General features: G+C 33.2%; 1 protein-coding gene across 1 annotated transcript in view; it reads left to right on the top strand.

Moving 5' to 3' along the window:
* LOC131544472 (adhesion G protein-coupled receptor L3-like) overlaps window positions 1-21,177 on the top strand; it is a 309,135-nt gene that overhangs the window by 140,867 nt on the left and 147,091 nt on the right. Inside the window, 1 exon segment of the mRNA XM_058782694.1 lies at window positions 19,477-19,586. Coding sequence (XP_058638677.1) covers window positions 19,477-19,586 — 110 coding nt within the window.

Here is a 21,177-nt window from a genome sequence, read left to right as displayed (position 1 = left end):
CGCGGTGCGCAGTGAGGCCCTGTTACTATAACCGGGTTTAACGCTCCTGCATTCCCAGAGGACAGAATGTGGCTTCTGTGAGAGTGGATTTCAAGAGTCCGTCCCGATGATCATGTCAGTGTCGTTTTCCTGCTGTTGTGAACTCGAGCAGTAAATCTCTGTTTGTCCCCGAGGGCTGGAGAGAACTGGACCCTGTGTGTATGAAACGCAAGAACACCGTATACAGTGTTCATCCAGACCTAGGTGGATTTTTTTGTGCATTTTCTGTCCTGGAAAATCTGCAGGATGGATGTAAACATGGTAAAAAGTGCTGCACTGAGCCACATTTATGTTTAATAATACATTAAAACAAGTGTTATTTAAAATATACTTCCTTTATGTTGATTCTACATTAATTTTGGGGTTAAATGTGTCAATATACACTACTGTTCAAAAGTTTATTAAGAAATTAATACTTTTATTCATCAAGGATGCACTAAATTGATCAAACGTGACTGAAGGCATTTATAATGTTACAAAATATTTCTATTTCAAATAAATGCTGTTCTTTAGAATTTTCTATTCATCAAACAATCCTGAAAAATAAAATGTATTACAATTTCCATAAAAAAATATTTGTAAGCACAACTGTTTTCAACATTGATAATGAAATGTTTCTTGAGCAGCAAATCAGCATATCATAATGATTTCTGAAGGATCATGTGACACTGAAGACTAGAGTAATGATGCTGAAAATTCAGCTCCAATCACAGAAATAAATTACATTTGGTTTCACTTTATTTTTTTGGTCCCTTTAACACATTCTATTGACTATAAGTAATGTTGCACCTACATTTCTACTGACTCTCATTAGAGTGTTAATAGTGTATTAGTTGACTGGTAGGGTTAGGGTTAGAATAAGTTGACACGTTCTTGCAAAATAACTTATAGTCAGTAGAATATCTGTTGGGAGACCAACACAATAAGGAGTTAGTAGATATGAAGCAGACAGTCTACTAATACTCTTATGAGAGTTTGTTGACATGTAGTTGCAACATTACTTAGTGTCAACAGAATGTTCAAAAGGGACCATCAAAATAAAGTGTTACCTTACATTTTACTATATATTCATATAGAAAACAGCAATTTTTAATTGTAATAATATTTCACAATTTTAGTGATTTTACTGGATTTTTAACCAAATAAATGCAGCCTCGGTGAGCAAAATAGTATTCTTTTAAAAACATTTAAAAATCTAGCTAACCTCAAACAGTAGGGTATTGCATATGAAATAATTGCATTACATAAACAGTCTCATATAGTACAGCACATGAGTTAGTATTTCAGTTTTTCATAATTATTAGCCATAGTATCCTAAAATATACATTACAAAATACACAGTCATTAACATTGAAACATTTGAAAGACACACACACACACACACCTGCTGAGGTGAACATACATACATACACAAAGACTCATAAAACAATTACGGATCAACATGAGAAGGCTGCCTCGCATGTGTGTGTGTGTGTGTGTGTGTGTGGATACTGAAGGCCCTGTTTAGACTCAGAGCTCAGCTTTTGAGGAGGCCCTGTGTCGCGATGCCAAGCATAGCAACCACAAAGAGAGTTTAATCCTTTCATACAAAGCCTCTCTCTTACCACAGCAGCACACACACACACACACACACACACACACACACACACACACACACATATGGGTCTTAAAGCATTACATTTCCATTCTGGGTAACCATGGCAACCTTAATGTCCAACTCCAAAGAGGGCTTTTTTCTCCGTCTGTCTGTCTGTCTGTCTGTCTCTCGCTCTTTCCGTCCACACACTGCATTCCTGCGCAACCGAGACTCTGCAGTTTAAGAGGCAATTTCTCTGTCGGTTCGGCAAACTGCACCCTGTTCAGATCTGATGTTGTCTGAAACATCAGAGAATAAAAGAGAGCGTGTATTATCACTGATACTTCATATCTCCATGTTTGTTTAGTACAGGTAAAGTGTGTCTTTCTGTTTGAGTAGCGACACTAGAAATACGTCCAGGTTAGTCGCTGTTGGTAGATACCCAAAATACACCTTTCTACATCGACTGCCTTTCAAACATAGCTGTATATTCAGTCTAGGGCTGTGAATGGATTAAATATGTACCTAATTAACCCCACGGTTAGCTGTGATTAATCATAATTAATAATGTTAGGTGCATTATTAATTGTGATTAATTAAATTCGAAAATGATGAATACACCAGCGTCCAAAAGTTTGGGGTCTGAAAGATTTTTTTTTTTTAATGGTTTATAAAGAAGTCTCTTCTGCTCACTAAGGCTGCATTTATTTGATTAAAAATACAGTAAAATAAGTAATATTGTGAAATATTATTACAATTGCAAATAACTTTTTTTTAATGTGAATATATAGTACAATGTAATTTATTTCTGCGATCAAATCTGAATTTTCAGCATCATTACTCCAGTCTTCAGTGTCACATGATCCTTCAGAAATCATTGTAATATGCTGATTTGCTGCTCACGAAACATCTCTGATTATTATTAATGTTGAAAACAGATTTTATTTTATTTTTTTTCCTGATTCCTAGATGAATAGAAAGTTCCAAAGAACAGCATTTATTTGGAATGGAAATCTTTTGTAACATTATAAATGTCTTTACTGTCGCTTTTGATCAATTTAATGCATCCTTGCTGAAAAAAAAATCACATTTTATTATACTTAATTTAATATTTTTTTATTAATACATAAATTATTAAACTATAAAAAAATCAGATTATTTATTACAAACGAGTGATAAATCTGTTATAAAGTACAGTGAATTTACTGTGCAGCGGCTCATTGCAGTGTTGTTTTACAGTTGTAAACAGCTCATCTCACTTTAATAACAAGTTTAACGCACGTTCAGCTCTCACATGTAAATAACATAAAGCAGTCTGGCTCAATAATTAAAAACCTGACACATTTCGACCATTGCACACAGTATACAGTCTTAAAAATAAAGGCTCTTCAAAAGTTTCTTCAAGCAATGCCATAGAATAACTATTTTTGGTTCCACAAAGAACCATCTCTTGCTTACCTATTTTTAATCTGAAGAACCTTATTTCGCCACAAAGAACCTTTTGTGAAGCAGAAAGGTTTTTCAGATGTTAAAGGTTCTGTATGGAACCATTTAGACAAAAAGTTTCTTCTATGGCATTGTGAAGCACCTTTATTTTTAAGAGTGTATACAGTCAAAACCGCCCACACAGTGTGTGCGTGTGCATGTGTGTGTGTGAGAGAGTTTAGCAGGTAAGCAGATCTATATATCAAATAAATCCACAAGATGCATCTGTTTAGCAAGACAACACTGGACCTTTTATGACCCATTTAACACATTCAGCCATAAAACTTCAAGAAAATCTAAACATTCGCCCTCGGGTTCTTGAATTGTGTTTCTGTGCAGACGTCGTTTATTGGCAAGAAGCGAGCGATTCCTGCTGATCTCCATAAATCATTTTTCAAGTAGGCCCTCCTGACCCGCCGCGTCTGTATGAATGGATTCAAGGGGTATTTAGTTGTTTTTGTTATGATCCAGAGGGCTGCGTTTACACACCAACATATTGCAGACTGTATTAGTGCGCAGCTCTTTCAGAACCTTTGACAAGCCTGTTGTCGCTTCTGAACGTGTGATGTCGTAATGGGTTTCCACGGAAACCACGGTCCAATGAGAGCCGGGCGTTTGTGATTGTGACTTGCGGCGTACAGGTGCTCCGTGCATCTCGCCGCATATGGAGGCTACAAATATCAATTTAAGTTGACATTTGGATGTGAAACGTTTATTTAGAGGTTATTGAAATTGTAAATATCAGTCAGAGCAAACAACCGCTCTCCACGGCGCTGTAAAATCTCACTCCGACGGAAAGCGGATGGAAGATCAGCGGGCCATTAACGCGAGGGCGCTGGAGGGAAATGAAGGAGTGTGTGGCTGATACTAATGCATTACAGCAGAGCTCACACACACTTGCACTTACACACGCACAAACACACACACACACACACACACACACTGGGAACGCACTTAAAAAACTAATATTGACTGCATTTGTGAGGTTTTAATAGAAAAATAACTTATTTTTATTTACGGTATAATTTAAGCATGCTAAGAGGTATAATATGAATATGAATAGGCCACACCTCACAAGATGCTAAATGAGAAGAAAAAAATGTAATGCTAATACTAAAATGTAATTTAAAGAAATTCAACACATTTACACAACGGATGAATTTCATGAGGAAAAATACCGGTAATGAATTTATTTATTAATAAATTATTAAAATAAATTCAGTTCTGTCAAAACAATTAATACAGCCATCAGGACAGATTAATTTTGCTGTACAGCGTCATAAAATATTATGTAATATCAACAGATGTTGCGAACAGAAGTTTATTAATTTATTTATATGATTACCTGTCACTCTTGGATAATTTTAATATTTTTTAAGTTACCAATTTGCTCTTTGTGATCCAACAAAGCACTTTTGATCAGTTCTTACTAAATAAAAGCATTGATTTATATATATATATATATATATATATATATATATATATATATATATATAAATAGATACCTATAAAATATACCTATTTAAATAAAAATTATTATTATTATTATTATTATCATTACTATTAGCATTAGCATTAGTATAAGGCAGTATCTACATGACAATTAAGCACATTTCCCATTAAGATAGATAGATAGATAGATAGATAGATAGATAGATAGATAGATAGATAGATAGATAGATAGATAGATAGATTGATTCATGAAATTAATAAAAAATATTATATCTTCATTTGGATCTTGATGGATACAATCAAGGATCAGGAATTAAATTAAATTACAGGTGCTGGTCATATAATTAGAATATCATCAAAAAGTTGATTTATTTCACTAATTCCATTCAAAAAGTGAAACTTGTATATTATATTCATTCATTACACACAGACTGATATATTTCAAATGTTTATTTCTTTTCATTTTGATGATTAGAGCTTACAGCTCATGAAAGTCAAAAATCAGTATCTCAAAATATTAGAATATTACTTAAGACCAATACAAAGAAAGGATTTTTAGAAATCTTGGTCAACTGAAAAGTATGAGCATGTACAGCACTCAATACTTAGTTGGGGCTCCTTTTGCCTGAATTACTGCAGCAATGCGGCGTGGCATGGAGTCGATCAGTCTGTGGCACTGCTCAGGTGTTATGAGAGCCCAGGTTGCTCTGATAGTGGCCTTCAGCTCATCTGCATTGTTGGGTCTGGTGTCTCTCATCTTCCTCTTGACAATACCTCATAGATTCTCTATGGGGTTCAGGTCAGGCGAGTTTGCTGGCCAATCAAGCACAGTAACACTATGGTCATTGAACCAGCTTTTGGTACCTTTGGCAGTGTGGGCAGGTGCCAAGTCCTGCTGGAAAATTAAATCAGCATCTCCATAAAGCTTGTCAACAGAAGGAAGCATGAAGTGCTCTAAAATTTCCTGGTAGATGGCTGTGTTGACTGTGGACTTCAGAAAACACAGTGGACCAACACCAGCAGATGACATGGCAGCCCAAAGCATCACTGACTGTGGAAACTTCACACTGGACTTCAAGCAACATGGATTCTGTGCCTCTCCACTCTTCCTTCAGACTCTGGGACCTTGATTTCCAAATGAAATGTAAAATTTACTTTCATCTGAAAAGAGGACTTTGGACCACTGAGCAACAGACCAGTTCTTTTTCTCCACAGCCCAGTTAAGATGCTTCTGACGTTGTCTCTGGTTCAGAAGTGGCTTGGTAGCCCTTTTCCTGAAGACGTCTGAGCGTGGTGACTCTTGTTGCACTGACTCCAGCTTCAGTCCAGTCCTTGTGAAGCTCTCACAAGTGTTTGAATCGGTTTTGCTTGACTGTATTCTCAAGCTTGCAGTCATCCCTGTTGCTTGTGCACCTTTTCCTACCCAAATTCTTCCTTCCAGTCAACTTTGCATTTAATATGCTTTGATACAGCACTCTGTAAACAGCCACACCTTTCAGTAATGACCTTCTGTGACTTACCCTCTTTGTGGAGGGCGTCAATGTTCGTCTTCTGGATCATTGCCAAGTCAGCAATCTTCCCCATTATTGTGGTTTCAAAGAACAAGAGATACCCAGAATTTATACTGTAGGGATGGTCATTTATTCAAACTCAAATGTAAATATTCTAATATTTTGAGATACTGATTTTTGTCTTTCATGAGCTGTAAGCTCTAATCATCAAAATTAAAAGAAATAAACATTTGAAATATATCAGTCTATGTGTAATGAATGGATATAATATACAAGTTTCACTTTTTGAATGGATTTAGTGAAATAAATCAACTTTTTGATGATATTCTAATTATATGACAAGCACCTGTAAATTAAATTAAATTAAATTAAATTAAATTAAATTAAATTAAATTAAATTAAATTAAATTAAATTAAATTAAATTAAATTAAATTAAATAACATTTTCAATTTTGCTTAATTATAATTGCATATTTACTCTTTTTTCATTAAGAAAAGTTACAAATTTGCTCTTTGTGAAAAAAAAAAAAAAAAAAAAAAACCTTAGTTGTTCATTGATTGTTGTGTTTTTGTCCCGTTTGAAAGCCTGCATTCTCAGTATGATGACTGGCCAAGTTCTGAAATGGGTGGGACTTTGCAAAGAAATAGCTGATAATTGATTGTTTTATTGCCATTTACAAAAATATTTTTTTTAAACAATGTTTATTGTTAAAATACAGTTCCTAATCAATCTGACTGCACATCTTGCCATAATAATTGATAAATGACATCTGTGATGAGACACAGAGCAGCTCTCTGTTTGATCCTAACATGAATTTAACGGAGCAGCATGGCCTGTGTGTTTTGGATGGTAATTGTTTGCAGTCCTCCAGAGATGTTGCGTGTAAGCAGTTTTACCACACCGTCGCAGTAATATCTGCGCAGCACAAACCTCGAGGTTTGGTCTCATTGCACTGCGCTTGAAAATATCAGTTTTAGTGGCAGTGGGGAAATTGCTTCAGCGTAATTGAATTTGATGGGGGTTTATTCCTCGGCCATCTCGCTCGCACTCTAAATTTTAAGCGATGCTGTCAGGTACTGTACGTCTGCTAAACGGGTCCCTGGTGGCTTTCAGTGGCGCTGTAATTCATTGCCATCGTCTGGCAGACTCTGCACTCGTTCCTGCTGCTAAACCTGCTGAACTTCAGCGAGTCGCAGGAGCTGATCGTGATGCTCTTACACCAGCACTGAAGAGACAATGCATATGAGCCCAATGAAATACTAGCTCCAATACATGAAATACTAGCTTATTACTTCATGAATACGCCACAGCATATAAGACTTTCATGCAAGTTTTACATAAATATGGAAATAAATGTTCATTTATTTATGCATTTTCAAATTAATTTTATCTATAAATGTTTGCTTTGCAATAATATTAATAGCATACAAACATTTCTATCTATCTATCTATCTATCTATATATATATATATATATATATATATATATATATATATATATATATATATATATATATATATATATATATATATATATATATATATATATATATATATATATTATTACTAATAAACACACACAAACACTGTGTTTATTAGCAATATAATTAATATAATATTTAAGCAAGGACATTTTTGACAAAATTAATTTGAAGTTTTTAAATACAAATATATGATACTAGATACTATAATAGAATATACTACAAAATGGTTCAAACAAAAATGTTTTTATGCTATTAAATTCATTGTTAAATGTTTAAATATTATAGCATTTATAATATGTTATATTTTTATATATAATATATTTAATGATATAAAACAAAATTGCCACTATAATTACTGTAATTTGTCACAATGAAATGGAGAGTCAAGCTGAACATCTTGCATTATGGAATGCAGTATTTTGTGTAGTGAAGAGCAAAAATGAACTTGAACTAAACTGAGCTGTCTTTTTAGAGCTGCTTCACAGCTGAAATTGTACTTGTTTGATAAGTAAAGAACTTTGCAACATCAATGCTGTAATTTTTGTGTTCGTTAATGTGAATATGCTTTGAAATTGTATTGTATGAAGTGTTGTAGAAATAAATGTGGCTTGACGCTTACGCACATGTAGTAGATTATTCAGACAGTTCACAATATCTACTGTATACACGCATACTTTAAAAATACTGTATGCTGCAGAAGTAGTATGAGTAGTATATTCATTTGCTGTTCTGAGCGCAGCCAGAGTGACACAGATCATAAATCGTAAATGTTGACTGACAGGTCATTATCAGCTCTGTGTGTGTGTGTGTTGTAAGAGTTTGTGTGAGTCTCTTGTGGAGAAATTCAGGGAAATATCCGGCTCATCTTCTGGGAATTTGCATTCTCGTGTCTGTTGCCGCCTCTCCTTTAATTGGACTTGGTTTGACAAGCGCATATGGTAATTTATGCCGCTGTGACTTTGTGATTCAAGTCGCTTAATAAGGCTTCATTCTGTGCATGTTTTCAGCCGTATGCATGTGTGTGTGTGTGTGTGTGTGTGTGTTAGCAGCAGTGGTGGGAGCCATCCTTTGTAATCGTCCATCTCCGACCTGTTTTACCATTTCTGACTCAAATCCTTTTAGTCTCTTTATTTGGACAAATCCCATCCAAACCATTTTCTTGTTGTTCTTCACATTCTGAGCTGATTTGTCAGATTACAATCAGACTTTTTGGAAATGCATCTCAGTCCGAATTGTCCAGATTTAATTATTATGTTTCTTTTTCACCATTTGCGACCCACATAGTGTCACTGTAGATGCAGTTTGTGTTGAAGTACACTTGTGTTTGTCTGCTGTTTCTCCATATACTGTAGTGAACTATGCCACATTTACCATGTAGTGAATGATAGTGTATGGGTGAGTGGTTTGCTCATGAAATACTGTATGTGAGCAATGCTTTTGTTAAAGAAACAATTACATTCCTAGGGTGATTTTTACTTACTTACTTTCATACTTACTTAATTGTTTACTTTCATATTTCATTGGCTGATATATACTTGCTTAATTATTTACTTGCTTTTATGTTTCTTAGGCTGTTTTTTACCTACTTAAGTACTTACATACTTATTATTTACTTATTATTTACTTATTTATTTACTTTTGTTAGACTGATTTTTTTTTTTACCAATTGCTCATTTTACCAACTTTTTTACCTTCCTTCCTTATTTCCTTTTATGTTTCCTACAGTCTGATTTTTACTTAATTACTTACTTGCTTACTAAATTTACTTACTTTTTTAATATACTAATTTTTACTTACTTTTTCCTAAACTGATTTGTAATATATATATATTTTTTTTACTGTAAAATGAATTTAATTTAATTTAATTTAATTTAATTTAATTTAATTTAATTTAATTTAATTTAATTTAATTTAATTTAATTTAATTTAATTTAATTTAATTTAATTTAATTTAATTTAACTTTATCACCATTTCCAATTTAAAAATATCACTATTAGAATTATAATAGATGCATTTGTTTAGTGTTTAACTTTATATGTCATTTTCTAACTTTCAATGGGTTAGAATTTCTCTATTTTGATCGTGTTGCTACCCTTTTATAAAAACTTGAATAAATAATATTTTCAGTAAATGTAGTATTTATGAGCATTTATTTTTATTTTTATGTGAAATACTTATTTATTTTTTTGTACATTAAACCATAGTTGCTACCATCACCCTAAACATTTTATATAAAAATTAAGTTTTTCCAACAAAACAAAACAAAACAAAAAACACAATTATATTCGGCATGGGACAAAGTAGCAAATCTCTGCCAGAACAGCACCAGGACAGATTTAATTTAAGATGAATTTTAGAGTGGTTTTATTTGGTTTTATTATCAGTATTTGAGAGTTTTGAGTTCAGAAACAGTCGAGTTGAAATTAGACTGGTGTGTGGTGTGAACAAGGCCTGTAAGTGTGTGTGTGTGTGTTTGTTTAAACGCAGCGCTTTAGTGAAGATGGCAGACAGTTTGATCAGATGAAGCAGCCACACCTGCGTTTGATAGAGAGTCTTATTTAAATGTAAAACATTTCTTTCTCATGCATTACCATTCCTTTCACTCTCCGCTTTTCTAAACAAAGAGGAACATTTCTTTTTTCAAATCAAATCTCCCTGCGCTCGCTCTTCCCGCTCAGAGCGCCATGTTTGTTTAATGAGAGCGTGTTTGAATCACACAGCTTCTCTCTGTGCAATTACCAATTCAGTCATTTCATACTACATGACATTTAATTGAAGTTTTGAGGTGCTCCGATAAAGCAGGTGAAGGGAAATGTGTAATTGTAGTTGCTGAAGATCAAGAGCAATGCTTAGGAAACCTGAACATGTGCCTTGTTATATTTCACACAAGACAGATATAGGAAATTATATTTTGCATTCATAAAGCCTTATTAGGACATCGTAAGTGTGTTTTTGCAAAACAGTCAAGCATATTTCATCCCCAAATTCTCAATACTGTAATGCAAAACAAGGATATATTATTTAAATTGTAATATATTTCAACATGCGAGAGTGTTTTGAACTTTTCTTAATTTGTGTTGGAATGAATGAATGAATTACAGCATTGCAAATATACACTTAATTATTACTCAGAAATTGCTAGTAAATTTTACAAATAAGTACAAAAGTGGCTAGTAAGCGAATTAAACATGACATTGTAAAGTAGAAAGACTGAAATACTATTTCCCGAGGTCATTACAGATAAATCAAACTCAAACTAAAACTAAAACGGAAATAATATTCATAAAAACTTTACATATGAAATATATGAAGACAACAACAAAAAACTTCTCAAAATGACAAAAACACAACAAAATTACTACAATTTTAACTAAAATTAAAATAAAAACGGAAACCCTAAAAATAAAAAAAACTGATTCAAAATATTAATAGAAGCTATAATACTATCTCAGTGATACTAAAATAACACTGTTTTTCTTGTAAAATGTACCCTAATAATCTCTATTTACAACTTTGAAAAATTGTATTGGTATTGAGGTTTTGATGGTCATTTTTGGTCATTTTTGGTAATGGGATTTTTCTGCCAAAAAAATAAATAAATAAATAAAAGTTTAAAAATCTGGTCACAATCGATTAAAATTCAATGGAAAATGTCCTTAGGTTATGAAATACTGAAATTATGTTATTAGTAATGTTTAAATATGATTACAATTTTGGGAATGTTTAAGTTTAAACTTTTTAATTTCGTTTTTCAGCCCTGCTGACATTTACCTTTACTTCATTTACTCGTTAAATATCAAAAGGCTTGATATAACTAAAGGTAGCCGACTGCCTTTAATTGTATTGCACAACTGAACATTCAGTCCATTTTTTGTATAAATATAGAGATATTTATAATTATGGTAACACTTTACAATAAGGTTCATTAGTTAACAACATTAGTTAACAACATTAGTAAACATGAACTAAGAATGAACAATACTTCTTCAACATTTATTAATCTTACTTAATGTTCATTTCAGCATTTACTAATGCATTATTAAAATCACAAGTTGTGTTTGTTAACATTAGTTAATACAGCTCAATGTGAACTAACATGAACAAACAATGAACAACTGTATTTACATTAACTAACATTAACCAAGATTAATAAATAGTGTAATAAATGCATTGTTCATTTTTTGTTCATGTTAGTTAATACATTTACTAATGTTAACAAATGACACCTTATTGTAAAGTGGTTCCATAATTATATTATATGTATAATGTATCGCTTTTTAGCCTATAAATACAAAGATGTGTTTTTTGGTCCATGTCTCCCAGCTCTGAATATTTCAGTGTTTGTAATCTGTGTGCAGTAAAGCGAAGGGCGGTGAGCGTTATTGTTGTATATTTGTCCATCTGTGTGTGTCTCTCACAGACAACAGCAATAAACGCACATGTTTATCATCCAGACCCTCAGGACTGGACCTGCGCCACCACAGAATGAATTAAAGGACCCCTAAAGCCCACAAGGTTCATTTTGCCAAGCGCCCAGAGAGATAAAACACACACACACACACACACACACACATCCCGAACCGTTTGGACTTGTGGAAATGATATCTGGGAACAAATATGTGACACAAAATGCTGTAATGTTGTGCAAATTGTTGATGTGTGTTTTGGGGAATTACTATCATTTTGAGGGAAACGGTCTTGTAATATGTTTTTATTTTATGTATGTGTATTTGTGTGTGTGTGTGTGTGTAGGTGTGTGTTTGCACAACAGAGGCCGCTTTATTATTTTTGGAGCACATCACAGCATGAGTCTAGTCTGCCGCAGCCAGAGATGCATTAGACACTAAAGTGCACATATATGCAAATGCAGACATGTGTGTGTGTGTGAGTGTGTGTGTCCGTGTGTGTTTGGCTGCGGTTCGGAGGTGTTTTGGCAGTCTGACGGTTGGAAGGCAGGAGACGGTGATCCGTCACTCAGCAGGGAAATATAACGAATGGAAATAGATAAAGACACACACACACACACACACACACACACACACACACGCACACACACACACACACACACAGTTTTAGGGTGTATTGCGTAGGACTGAGATTTAAACTTTCTGTTGTAGGGTTATGGGTTTGGATCATTGTGCTGGGATACAGTTAATCATGTAGGTTTAGAGTATATGTCTATCTATCCATCTGTCTATCTATTTATTTAGTAGAGGCAAAAATATTGATTTGTTTATCTTAAATAATTGCTATACATTACTATCTTAGGCAGTCGAGCTGTGTTTTTTAAAAATATTATTATATTATTATTATTATTATTATTTATTTATTTATTTATTTATTTTTTTTGCTGTTTGTCCATTCTTTTTTCTTTCTGTGTTTAACAAAAAAAAAAAATTGACTTTAAAGAGAGACACTTTCAGGGCTGTTTCTTAACACATTAAATTACACTTTTAAAAAGTTAACTTTGTTATAGAATCGAATGAAAATAATAATTTCTTATTATTATTATTATTATTATTATTATTATTATTTGTCATACTTCAAATCTTAAATGTATATTTTTAGAAAACTGATTGCAGATATAAATTTAAAAGGCAACTTTAAGAGACACTTTTTTTCTCACTCTGTAAAATTTTAAATCATCAAGGTTTAATAATATTTTTGTCATGATATAAAACAACATTTTTTGTGTTTACTAACATACTATTAATTTGATAATTTTCCAATTTTACTGTAACTGTAGTGTGTTATTCCATTTACATTTAGAGTGAATATATTTTAAATGTACTAAATTACAACTTCACCATTACAATTGTAAATACATGGCATACAATTTTCACTAGAAATGACATTAAAGTGTATTTTAGTTGATTATAAATGCTCGTCAGTACACTCAGCACTCAGTCAAAAAGCAAAGTTCAGCTAATTGCATTTAATGTGTATTTATCTATCTATAATACAATTATTTACATACAAATTGCAGTTAACATTCACTTAAGTGTCTGAAAACATTGCATTCAGTTTAAACGTAAGTTGAATCTTTTAAAGTCTATTATTTACTCTTTTAAAACGGGTCTTCTTAAAAGTGCTTGTTTTTTCACAAAGGTAAGGTTTAGGCTTAGAGGCAACTCTATATTTAGGAGTGATATGTAGAGACGTTCAGAGAGGAAATATGAATATTTGCAAATAAATTTAGGAGACAAATGTAGTTTTTCTGGTGTGGAATAAGATACAGGGTTATAGTGTAGATTTAGGGTTTAGGCTTATATGTCCAGACATTGTGTTTAACAGTAGGGTGTCATTTGCTTTTGCTCCTTGTGACGAATTCATCAATATCTTCACTTATTCTGTTATCTCTGTCTCACTGGAAACTGAAATTGTAGTGGTTTTGTGGCGCGCGCGCACACACACACACACACACACACACACACACATTTGTATAGTCGTCTTGTAATGTGTCTGTCCTCTGTGCCAAATTGAAAAATTACAAGCGATGGATTTCCACTCCGACATGAACAAACAGCTCTTAACGTCAACAAATCCAGGCGGCTGACATATCAGCACTCATATTTTTCTAAACATTATCAAGTGTGCGGTGTCTGGCAGATGGAAACACTAACTGGCCCTTATTTAAATGTCAGCCGCTGACGGACCGGCGATAGCAGCACTCGCAGACGTTTGACTTGGCCATCAGTGAGCAGCTTGTTTGTGTGGGCCTGCCGAGAAAAATAAAAACAAACTATATATAAACTATAGACTACAGACTATATACAAAGAAAAACACATTTATTTAATCAATTCAAACAATTGAAATGAATTTATAACTGAGAATATGTAGCAGAAATGCAACTGTACTTTATACAAAGCATGTTAGGGGATTGATTGATTGATTGATTGATTGATTGATTGATTGACGTGGACTTTTCCTCACATCAAAAGACAATGACCCAATGACCTCTGCTGTAATACATACACCAAACAAACAAATAAATACATATTTTATAACAATTAACTAAAATAAACATTTAATTGAAGTAAACATTTACAGCAATTTTTAACAATGAAATTGTTATAAACAATTAACAAATAATAATAATAAAAAAATAATAAAAAATAATCCCACTCTTTAATTTTTAATTTTTTGGACTTTTCCTCACATAAATTGTTAAAAATAATTGTTAACAATTAATCAAAATAAACATTTAATTAAAATAAACATTGAAACAATTTAAAAAAAAAAAATCCTGTTATTGTTGTTGTTTATTGATTGATTGATTGATTGATTGATTCGATTAATTAATTAATTAATTAATTAATTCAATCATTCAAATCACCTTTAGTAAATTTTTATTTCAGTTTTGGTTTTGGTATTTTTTTTTTTTTTTAGGTTTTATTAATTTGTCTTAGACTTTACTTTTATTTTTCAATGAAATAAATCTTTTTTCCGTGTGTGTTATTTTTGTTTATTTCAGTTAGTTTCAGTTAGTATATATATATATATATATATTTATTTTTTTATTTTTTTTTTTTTTTTTTATTTACTTTTACTTTATTTCAGTTAACAAAAATATTTTTTAAACTATAATACTTACGTTCCTAGTTAAATTCATAACATAAGTCCTAATTTCCAGCTCACTGGCATGTAACTCAATTTTACTGAATTTAATCGAAGACTCTTTTACTCTCACGTGTTATTTTGGACCTGTGCAGGTAAACCTGAGTGATTCAGTCGATAGCTGAAGACATTAGTGGATGAGGCTAAAGCATTACAATTTAAACATTACGATTATCTTTCCCAATCCACAGTGATTTATTGACTGCTGTCTTTTGAGAAGCAATGCTGTGTTCAGGAGCGGAAAGCGGTCCGCTGGAGCTAACGAGTCGACGGTGGTTTGATAATTAGGATGTTTGCCGACACATGACTGTGGCTTTAATCAATGTCACGGCGTTCTGCCATTGATTTCTGTCGTTCTCATTTCCTCGCACCGCATGGTTTTGTCCTGGAGATGTTTGAGTTTCAGAGAATCATTTGGAAAATATCCCATCGACGCAGTCAAACGCACTTGTCCGTGTGGATTCAGAGGCCTGGGATCCGGGATTTGCAGTGTAATCCTCATTGTGTTGCATAATTTACTCTAATCTAAAACAAATCCCCTTCGTCCCGTGCTGGAACCTGATTAAACGCTGCGCTCGACCTCACCTGACCCGCGCAAACAGGTAGTGTTTGTTGGTTTCGGACAGATTCTCTGAGGACGGATGAATTCTGAGCAGATTGGCTTCAATCCTCTTAAACTCAGAGGAATAGTTCACCCTTGTTGAGTTGAGCGCTGGATGTGTGTGTTTTCTTATGGGACAGTCCTGCATCGTCACTGGCTGGACCTCGTGTCACGACAACAGAACATTTAGCAATTGTTCGACTGGTACATGAGCTCCCTGCAAGATTATAAACGGATGCAAGTTTTCCAGTTTTATATAATCCATTTTGTTCAATGACATATATTATGTGCGATGTTATACAATTATTTATTTATTTAATAGTTGTTTTTTGCACATTTTACATTAGTTATATAATTATATGTACATATATAATGTTTAATATAACAAATTCTAAATAAAAATTTTCAGAAAGTTTTTTTTTTTGAGGTAATGATTGCTTTATAATTATAGTATGTATGTATATATATATATATATATATATATATATATATATATATATATATATATATATATATATATATATATATATATATATATATATATATATATAGACATTTTTTTTTTTTAATGTGTGTGCATATTATATGTGATTTATTACAGAATTATTTTAATATTTGTAATTTTTGCATATTATTTTACTTATGTTTCTATAAGTACATTTATAGTTACATTATATATATTACAAATTTAAAATCTAATTTGGACGAAGTTTTCTTGTAAGATTATGGTTTGGTTTAATCATAATTATATTATATGCCATTTTTAAAATATATGCATAATGAGTGTGATATGCTACATTATTATTTACAATTTGCTTTGCAAATTATTTTATATTAATTATATAATGTGTATATTTATTATGTTTTTATAAAAGTTCTTGTAAGATTACGGTTTGGTAATTAATTATACTACATACTTTTTTAAATGTATATTTTATCTGGTATATTACATAATATTTACATTCTGAAATGTTTGCATATTATTTTACATAAGTTCATTTCATTTATTAATCTAAAACAGAAGAAATTTTCTGGTAAGAATTTTTTTAAACCAAAATGATACTTGATATATATATATATATATATATATATATATATATATACACACACACACACACACACACACACACACACACACACACACACACATATATATATATATATATATATATATATATATATATATATATATATATATATATATATATATATATATACACATATATGTGTGTGTTAACTGATTATTTACATTTTACTTTTTGCATATTATTTTATTAATTATATAATTATATATACATAATGTTTATTTTATACATTTTAAATGTAAAATTGCAAAAGTCTCCTTGTAAGGTTATGGTTTGATTTAATCATAATTATTCTATATGCTGTCTTTTAACATATATGTGATGTTACATAGTTAATTACATATTTTGTGGCTAATTTTGAATGTAAAATAGAAGAAAGTTGGTCTGATTTGATTATCATCAGCTTTAAGCGGTGTGCTGGGATTCCTCATTTAGACAGCTGAGTAAAGGTGTGTGTGGATAATGAAATGGCAGTAAATATGTTCAGGCTGATTTTGCACATGGGTGCTTTTGTCCTCTAAATATTAGTCACAGTTTCACATACACACTGATATGCTTTGTACAGAAGCACACACACACGCACGCACACGCACACACACACCCACACCCACCCCAGCACTCAGAAAGCATTTGTTCCCCCTCATTAGCCACATGCTAACGGTTCAATCAGCCGCGAGTGTCTCAGGTGCTGGGCGTTCATCACACGCTGATCCGCTGACATTACTCTGACATTGAGCCTCATGGAAGATTTCATCTTTAAATGATGGCCATGATTCTTTAAAACTCCATTTGAATCTGTAATGTGGCGTATTTCCTCCGGAAACTGAATATTCAGCAGGAAATAATGTGAGGCACATCATGATTGATAATTTATGATTGGGATGAGTGATATGACGGTTTAAAACAAATGACCAAAGTGTCATGTGCCACAGATCCTACTGCAGTGTTAATACTGCAGTATGTTTGTGTAGCTGTGTTGTTATATCGACAAAAAAAACAAAAAAAAACATGTAGAGTGGAACCGGTTTCAAACAACTCCAGATGACAACTACGGAAATAATACTTAAATGTGAACTGAACATAATGATTTCAGACACTTAATTGTATGTTAATTACAATTAAATGAAAATGTATTACAGTTTGAATATATATATATTAAATACAATTAGTTGAACTTTAGAGTGTTTTTGACCCGCTTAAGTAGGACTTACATCTTACATCTTTATATGTAATTTCGTAATTACTTCTATTGTCTTTGAAACTTGTATGTCTTGCGTTTAAACATATTTGTGTTGATGAAGTTGCAATTTAGTACATTTAAAATATATTCACTTTAAATGTAATATCGAACAACACACTACAGTTAAAATGATAATCAAGAACTTAAATGTGCTTTAGAATGTTAGTCAACACAACAAAATAAGTGCACTTCTTTAAAACACGATAAAGGATTATTAAAACATAATGATTTAATGCACTTTAAAGTAAAACTTTTAATTTTACATTATTTTAAAGGTCACTTTTTAAAAGTGTGTTTAGAGTCATGAATGTGTTTCTCTTTACTGTAAGTCACTTAAGTGGCCTTTTCATTAATATGATCTGTTATAGTTATAATATGTTAATATAATAATATAATATGTTATCTAAGTACAGTTTATTAACTGTAGTACAAGTGCACAATCAATACAATTAATCACACTTGACTAGTCACTCTTATGTTGTTCCAGTTATTTATTTATTTATTTTATGGATATTTGATGAATATTTCAGCGTTTTTTTGTTTGTTTGTTTGTTTTTGTGTGTGTGTGTGTGTGTCCAATGAAAGCCAATGGGGTCCAAATGTTGCAGGCTCCACAAAGGACATAAATGTTAAGTGTTAAGTGCATTGAATTATAAAGTATATTTTGATGAACAATTATGACTAGAGTGCACTGATGAATCACAATAAAATGGAGACATTTATTAAGAAGTAAATGACTTCAATTTTGACCTGATGTCATTTAACGTGTGATTATAATACAACTAAAACACTACATTTGTTGTGATAATAAAATTTAAATGCCATATTTTAGTTTTAACTTCAATTTAATATTAAACAAATGAACAACTGGTAATTTTGCAGACAATTACTTGTACATCCTACAACCCTAAAATGCAATGCATAATTCAAAATATGAATAAAACACCTGTTAAAAAAATCTAGAAAAAAAAAAAAAATCCTTCATAATATTAAAACATTGGGCGTGTTTTTACAGACATTTCTTAGAGTGTACATTCTGAAAGAAAATACTGGTGTTCCTGTAAATCTGCTTGTTAAGGATTTTAGCACATCACTTGTTGATACTACGGTATCCTGGAGGTTGATGTATACGGTGCATGTTTCTGGATAGTTTTTTACTGGCCTAAAAGTAAAAAAGAAACCATTCTTAAGTCTATATGACATTCTGTTCATTGCACATGTGGTTCAGTTTTATTGTCCAAAAGCCATAAAAAAACAATGCATGTTTTAAGCTTAAACAGTGTAATACTAAAGGTTAGAAATGCCAACAAACTCCAAACCCTGAGTATGCAATAGTAACACACTACTAATGATCTTTCTCCCCTCTGTGTGTGTGTGTTTTCAGGTGTAATAACCGGACGCAGTGCGCCGTCGTGGCCGGACCGGACGCGTTTCCTGACCCCTGTCCCGGGACATACAAATACCTGGAAGTGCAGTATGAGTGCGTCCCGTACAGTACGTATGCCTTTCACATCAACACGTCTGTCTGTGATCGCTGTCAACACAAACACACCCAGCATCTTCCTCCTGCAGCTCAGGGAACTGATATATTCTTCTTTCTCCTGCAGTTAAAAGTCTCTCCTTCATTTGAACTCATCCGTCCCTATCTGCCGTGTGTGTGTGTGTGTGTGTGTGTGCGTGTGTGTGTGAAAGGTTGCATGATGACTTTGGTTACTGTGAGCTCTGTGATAAAGTACGTAAGCGCTGCACTTTGTCAAAATGAGTAAGTTGCCAGATAGTTAATGATAGCGTTTGGCCATGATAGATCGGCTCTTCTGTATCTTTAGTTATGAGAGCGCAGCGTCACATCCATCTGCCTGCAAGGCTACCTGCGCTGTTTACTCTGTTGGCTTTTCCTTACGCCAGTGTTCGTCTTTACTGATAAATGAGCGCCATGCTAGCGTCACTGTTCACTGAATTGAGTTTAATTGCTGCAGAGGAAACAATTGACTGTTTCTTGCTTCCTGCAACTTCCTCACTACTGTTCAAAAGTTCAGGGTCAGTAAGGTTTTTTTGAAAGAAAGAAATATTTTTATTCAGCAAATACACATTAAATTGATCAAAAGTGACAGTAAAAGCATTTAAAATGTTACAAAATATTTATATTTCAAATCAATGCTGTTCTTTTGAAATTTTATTAATCAACGAATCCTGAAAAATAAAATATCACGGTTTCCACAAAAATATGAAGCAGCACAACTTTTTCAACATTGATAATAATCAGAAATGTTTCTTGAGCAGCAAATCAGCATATTATAATGATTTCTGAAGGATCATTTGACACTGAAGACTGGAGTAATGATGCTGAAAATTCAGCTTTGATCACAGAAATAAATTACATTTTACCATATATTCACATAGAAAACAGTTCCCTTTCAGGTGGACACTCCGAGTCACGTCGGATGACCGACAAATTGGGATCTCGCCAGAGAGACCAATCCACTTTGAGTGTAACTAAACGAGCCAATGGACATTGGCATGCGATCATTGCATCCAGCTGCCGCTGATCACAGCGTGAGTATAAGAGGCAGCAGGTGCACCGCATTAATTCATCCTTTCACTCGTGTCTGGGCATTCAGCACGCTGAGGAGGCTTTCGTGGATGGTTCATGTTCTTCTTGTGGGGACATGACCATCTCGGAGTTGCGTAATAGACTCCGCTATGTCAAACATGGCGGAGTCCCTCTGCCTCTGCCGCGATCCAGCTTTCGTTCCCAGGGCGGCGCTTGATCCGGTGGAGTCAGAGGTGATTTGAGGATTACGGTGAGGACTTCCCCAAGAGGAGTTCCTCACCCCTCAAGCGCTCCGCAGCCGGTGGGGTTGCCGTTGGAGCAGTGGGGTTGCCGTTGGGGTTGGCTCCTCCGCTCTCACCACCCTCAATGGTGGGGCCACTTTGGGGTATGGAGCGGTCTGTGGCCATGTCCAACAGCCGCTACCACTCTGCGGGTTGACCCGTGTCTCCCCTCGTGGGCCTGTAAGTATTCGTCAGGTCTAACTGGCAGTGTTTATAGAGCCTGTGGGGAGGCGGTTTCTGCCCTTCACGCCAT

The sequence above is a fragment of the Onychostoma macrolepis genome, chromosome 07, assembly GCF_012432095.1.
Source record: "Onychostoma macrolepis isolate SWU-2019 chromosome 07, ASM1243209v1, whole genome shotgun sequence".
NCBI classification, from domain to species: Eukaryota; Metazoa; Chordata; class Actinopteri; order Cypriniformes; family Cyprinidae; genus Onychostoma; species Onychostoma macrolepis.
The sequence above is the reverse complement of the archived record's forward strand: the minus strand, read 5'-3'. Positions and strand labels throughout refer to the sequence as shown.